This window comes from Microtus ochrogaster, unplaced genomic scaffold, assembly GCF_000317375.1.
Source record: "Microtus ochrogaster isolate Prairie Vole_2 unplaced genomic scaffold, MicOch1.0 UNK77, whole genome shotgun sequence".
Lineage (NCBI taxonomy): Eukaryota > Metazoa > Chordata > Mammalia > Rodentia > Cricetidae > Microtus > Microtus ochrogaster.
This window is the reverse complement of record NW_004949175.1, coordinates 763700-770101: the sequence shown is the minus strand read 5'-3', so window position 1 is coordinate 770101 and position 6402 is coordinate 763700. Positions and strand designations below refer to the sequence as shown.

The following is a 6402-nucleotide window of genomic DNA, read 5'->3' as shown; positions in this document are numbered from 1 at the left end:
CTAGGACATGCCATGCAGCTGCTGTGTCCCCGGGAAAGTCTGCAGGACTTCTAGGACATGCCATGCAGCCTGTCTTACCTGTTCACACCTGTACTTCTTTCCTCTCCTAATAATGAAGGAGCTAAGCACAAAGCTCAGTTCTACACTTTTAAGGACAGGAAGAGCTGCAATACAGTGGAAAACCCGCCAAAAGACACCACAGTCTGTATCCTGAAGTCCAGCAGAGTGGGTTCCCTTCTGTGCATGGGGAACCCATGTGTAGGACAGAAGGTCGCAGGACCCTGGGGATGGGTTACTGCAGTGTTCTTTGGGCCCCAGGGGTTTCAGGCAGCCTTACCCATCTTCTGGCTTCTGTTCCAATCTCCCATTGCCACACTGGTCACACACAGGCCACAGGAAAGCAGTGTTCTCATCTACATCAACCACAGCACCTAGGAGAAGAAAGGCTGGAGTCACCATTCACCCACCTCCTCGCCTCTGGAATCGCCTGTCTTAGCTCTACTTCTTACTAGTTTGTAAGTTCCTTCCTTTGTGATTTTCCTGTTTCCTTGCTGACTGTGACTAAGAACATATGCAGTCACAGGGCTGGGGAGATGGCTCACTGTGCAAACACGAAGAACTAAGGTCCAGTCTCCAGCACCCAGATAGTCAGCACATTCTATCCTGTCTGCACCAGATCCTTCACCCTGGCAGCCAGACTTTGCCTTGCTTTATCAAAACCTATTTACAGACCACCGCTGAGGATCTATCCTATCTAAAGACTATCACTGCTTCTTGCAAAATTTGTCAAACTTCTAATCCTACTTCCGGGCATTGGAGTCCCTCTTCCCCCACTCACTGAGCCAGGGGCTCTCTCCCTGGATGAGGCTGGCAGCTTGACTTCACCCACATGCCCACAGTTCAGACATTTCAGATACCTTCCAGTCATGGTGGACACATTCTCAGGGTGGGTAGAAGCTTTTCCCACCACTAACAGAAGATCACCGACAGTTTCCAATCTCCTTTTTAGGGAGATCGTCCCCCGTGTCAGAGTTCCAACCTCTCAGATCTCGCAAACTGCAGCCAAAGCCCTTAACATTCCATGGTGATTCCATATTCCCAGTCTTCAGGCAAAGGTGAATGAACTGATCGTTCTCTCAAAAATATCCTTATCAAACTCTCCCAAGAAGTTCATTCAGATTAGACAAAACTCAAAGAAGCCCCTCCTCATCTCTTCTTTTGAGTTCATATATGGATGACTGATTATGCCTCCTGGTCTCCTATCTCAGCATCACCTCTCCCTGATCTCCTTCTCACCCCCTTGTCACACTGTCTTAGCTCTCTTCTTCGGAACTCCACCCACCATCACTGCCTCAGCCCCTCCCTTCTCTCTTTAGTTAACGTCGGGGACTTAGTTCGCCTCTCTCCTCCCGGTCACAATCCCCCTTTTCTTTCTCCAGAATGGACAGGCCCTTTCAGGGTCATCTTTACCATCCCAACTGCACTAAGATCAAGGGTCTCCCTCGCTGGATTAATCTCTCTCGTCTCAAACCTTTATACCATCGGCTCAAGATAATCCCCCTTCTTACATCTCAACCCCAACAGGACCTCGTTCTAAGTTTCAGAAGATACCCAGGCCTGGTCTCAGAAGAATGCCAAGACCTAGGCCGACCCTATTGGGTCATGTCCACTTTTTCTCTTACTTCTTCTTGCCCACACCCATCAAGAGTGAATTCTACATGGAGATCTGAGGTTCAGGAAGCCTAACTCAGCAGGGCACTCAGACCACTCACATGCTGGGGTCTGCACACTGCTCACGTCATTTGCAAACATACTTATCCCTATAAGACCCCAATCCACTTCTGAAACACCTGCCCCATGCCTGCTTTCTCTATGATCAAACTAGAAATTACTGTCGACACCGGGCAGAAACTTATGGAGGCTGCCCTTATTGGTTCTGTAAGAGATAATGCATATTCAGGAAGGCACTCTGTTTATCTTTTATGCAGAGTGGGGAATTTTTTAACATTCTAATTAAAGACCCATGGCACCCCATTGGTAAACTCTACTATAGCACGTATTATAGCCGCCCATCAGGCATGGTCCCAATACAGAGGGCACACATCCCACTCTTTAAGTCCCCAGGTATCAGCACAGAAGAAGCAGTGGTCCAAAGCTCCCCAAAGTCCTTCCATCCCTAATATCCCTTCTTGATGATACCGATTCTCCCTCCCTCTCACACCATCTCTTGTTTCAAATCTTAACCTCTGCATATCAGCTGTTGAATAGTGTCTTGCCTGACTGCTTATAAGAATGCTGGTTGTGTGTCCCTCCTAGGTCAAACTCACAATCACCATTTGTGCCCCCTCCCATTGTCTTATTAGATTCTCCTAACTTGTCACTAGTAAATTGCTCTGAGCCAAATATCACTACTACACCTCATCTCTCCCACGCTTCTCTCTTTGGTGTTGCAGACTGCAATAATACCATAACCCTTAGTACTACAACCCAGCCCTTCTGCCAAAGCATTCACAAATGCCTTCATTCTCTGTGGCACACAAGTGTACCACTGCCTACCTTCTGGCTGGTAGGACTTACATCCTGGTGTTCCTTTCTCCTAATTAGGGGTGGGACCTGGTGAGGAAGCCTTGCCAGTTCCCATCACCGAGTTTATAGCAGCATGGATGACAAACAAGCAACTCAGGTTCTACCCCTTCTGGCGGCTCTAGGCATAACTGCAGGTGTAGCCACTGGAGCAGCGGGCTTGACTACTTCCCCGTTTACCATTGATTGACTTTCCTCACAATTCATCCAGGATTTCCAATAGGTAGCTCAGACTATCCTCACCCTTCAGGATCAGATAGACCTTGTAGTACCTTAGTACTACAAAAATCAGAGAAGATTAAATTTACTAATAGCAGAGAAGTGGTCTTTGTCTCTTTCTTGGGGAAGAACATTGCTTCTGTTAACCAATCAGGTATAGTAAAAGATAAGATCCAACAACCTCAGACAGATCTTCAAAACATGAGGGACAGCTTGATGCCTCTGGCCAGTGCATAGTCCAATACGGAACGGGATGATACTTCTTAGCCCCTCTTCTCCCCCTTTTCTTAATCTCACTAGTTGCATCCTGCCTTAGAAACTTCTTGTCTAGACTCCTTCAACAACAGATCCAAAGGATTTCTAACCAGACTTTCAACCAGTTGCTATTACAGGATCACCAATCCCTAGCTGTGGAGTCAGAGACATGCAGCACCCAGAGAAACACACTCTGGCCCTAAAATCAGTGCCAAAGAAACACAATTTGGCCATAGAATCACAGTCAGTCAAACAAATATGCCCTGGCCCTGAAATTAGAGTCAAAAGGCTAAAAAGGGCCAGTGAGAGGAACACATTTTGGCCCTGAAACCAGAGCCAAATCTGTCCCAGACCAAATAAGCAGAAAACCAACCAATACCTGTTCACGAGATCAAGCCAATCTGAGCTCAACAAAGGACTAAAATCTGACCAACTCCCACACTGAAAATCTTCTCCCTGGAAAACCCCGCCCCTAGGAAGCCCTATATAAGTCCTGCACCTGTTCAGTCTACTGCTGCCTTTCTCCATCCTGACAGAGGTAGTAACCCTCCTCCACTCTTCCCTCCCAACAAATCTCCTGAGTGAGGGGTGGGTGGGACCTTCTTTCACAGGAGCAGAAATGGAGCCTGGGCGGAGCTGAGCAGAGCAAGGCTGTAACACTTTCACTGTAGCGGAGTAGAGACGTTATACTCAGTGGGACTGAGCAGAACTGGAGCTGAACTGTAATAACATCTTTGGGGAAGCCTCCCCTGCTGGAGCAGAGCAGTTACACTGGGGAAACATTCCCGTAGGAGCAGGGCTGTAAGCTGCTACCCTTACTGTGACCCATGATATTCCTTGGCTCTGCATTGCCGGAATACCTTTCCATCAAAGCTGTAACACTTACAGACATGGTGCTGATGAAGGAACCAAGAGTTCTATATCTGGATCCATAGGTAGCAAGAAGAGACTATGAGACACTGGACTGCTTTGAGCATATGAGTCCTCAAAGCCTTGACCCCAGTGAAACATTTCTTCTAACAAAGTCACCCCTACTCCAGCAAGGCCACACCTCCTAAGAGTGCTGCTCCCTGTGATCTTATGGGGCCATTTTCATCCAAACTTCACATTCCACTCCTGGCCCCCATAGGATATAACTATATCACAATGCTAAATGCATTTAGTCCAACGCCAAAAGTCCCCATAGTCTATCACAGCCTCAACAATGTCCAAAAACTCAAAATTCAAAGTCTCTTCTGAGACTCTGCAATCTTTTAACTGTAATCCCCTGTCAAGTCAAAATAAAAAACAAGACTACATACTTCCAACATATAATGGCAGAGGATATACATTACCATTCCAAAAGGGAGCATAGTGAGGAAATGCTGGACCAAAGCAAGACTGAAACCCAGCTGGGCAAATTCCGAATTCTATCTTCATGTCTGATGTCAAAGTGCTCTTTAGATCTCCAGCTCCTTTCAGCTTTGTTGACTGCAGTACACTTCTTCCTCCTGGGCTGGCCCCACACCCTGATAGCAGCTCTCCTCAGCAGGTGTCCTAGGCTCTGGCTTTGCCGAGTCAATCCAGACTTCACCTTCGCAACTTCACACAATGGCCTCTCTAGGCCTCCATTCAGGGACATCCCTGTCAAGTTCTGCTGCTTGGTGGGGATGGAATATGGCCCCCTCTTTTCAAATATATCTTTACCAATTTTCTGTTTTCCATGGTTTCCTTCACTGCCCAAGCTTGGCTGTCCTAAACCAGGCTGGCCTCAGACTAAGAGATCTACCACCTCTGTCTTCTAGTTCTAGGATTACAGGTGTGTACCACCAACACCTGGCAGTAAACTTTGCTTTAATTCTGCTCACAGACCGGGAGCTTAGCTGGGGAGGGTGTTGCACTGGGGTCGCCACTCCCTTTATTCTACTAACACCAGGCTTTTCTTTGATTGCTTTATTTCCCTGAGCACAGGATTTGGCACCTTTCCACTTCCTTGTGCCCCTTTACTCCTTGAACTGTACATTATGTATTTTTCTTTGCTCAACTTGTTCCTTTTCTTTATAGAACTGCATTAACAGTGACCATAATAATCATGTAATAAAGTCAATACTAGGTTGCTTTGAAATCGCCTCTGCTAATGTCATTAATCCAAAACTCTTCAATTTAGTCACAAGCAGACAATTCAGACAAGGGAAAAACGTAGCTATGTCCTTAGCCAAAATAACACAAGAACACTCTCTAGGCCACATACAAATATTTTCCTCTGAAACCTCTTGATCCAGATCCCCACAGTTCAAATCACCCTCAGCACCACTGTCTTCCAGGCTCCTACTGGGATGGCCCATTAAGCCCCACTTAAAGCTTTCAACTGCTTTTCTAATCCAAACTCCCAAAGTCCACATTCCTCCAAACAAAATCATGGTCAGGTCTATCACAACAATACCCCAGTCCTTGGTGCCAACTTCTGTCTTAGTTTGGGTTTTTACTGCTCTGAAGAGACACCATGACCATGGCAACTCTTGTAAAGGAAAAACATTTATTTGGGACTTGTTTATAGGTTTAAAAGCTTAGTCCATTAGTGTCATGGCAGGAAGCATGGTGGCATGCAGGTAGACATGGTGCTGGAGAAGAGACTAAGAGTTCTACATCTGTACCTGTAGAGAAGCAGGAAGAGACTGTGCCACTGGGACTTGCTTGAGCATCAAAGACTTGGAATCCCACCCCCAGTGACATACTTCCTCCAACAAAGCCAAACCTACTCCATCAGGCACACCTCCTAATAGTGCCACTGCCTGTGAGTCTATGGGGCCATTTTCACTCAAACCATCACAGCATGGGATATAAAGTCTCTACTGTCACATGATCAGTCCAGTTGGGGAAGAAGGGAGGTGAAACAGATAAACACTGAGTACAAACACCAGAAGATAAAGTCTAAACTGGGACAGGCCCCTGAAGAATGCGGTCCAGGAGCTGGCTCAAGGGTCAGGGGAGTGAGCTAGGTATGCAGGCTGACGGAACAGGACCAAGACCAGGTAAGCAATACAGCCATGAGGTTGTCAGTACACAGTAGAGATGAAGATGTCCGCTGGATTTACTAACGTACTTCAGATCATCCTTGTCAAATTACAGTCATTTTGATATCAAAAGAACAAGTAAGACGTGGCTGAATTTCCAAAACCAGAGAAGGAATTCACCCCTCCTGCCCCTTCTCTTCTTCCACATCTTTATCTTCTAGTTCTTGTTTGTACTGGTGATCAAACCTAGCATGTGGCAAACATTTCACTTCAGAGGTATATCCCCTGCCCCCATTCACATTTTTTTTTTTTTTTTTTGGTTTTTCGAGACAGGGTTTCTCTGTGGCTTTGG

General features: G+C 46.5%; 1 protein-coding gene across 1 annotated transcript in view; it reads right to left on the bottom strand.

Annotated features, from left to right (window-relative positions):
• Nucleotides 1–6402, bottom strand: part of Spidr (scaffold protein involved in DNA repair) — a 213039-nt gene that overhangs the window by 7410 nt on the left and 199227 nt on the right. Inside the window, exon 17 of the mRNA XM_005370370.3 lies at nucleotides 338–431. Coding sequence (XP_005370427.1) covers nucleotides 338–431 — 94 coding nt within the window. The remainder of the gene's footprint in view (nucleotides 1–337; nucleotides 432–6402) is intronic.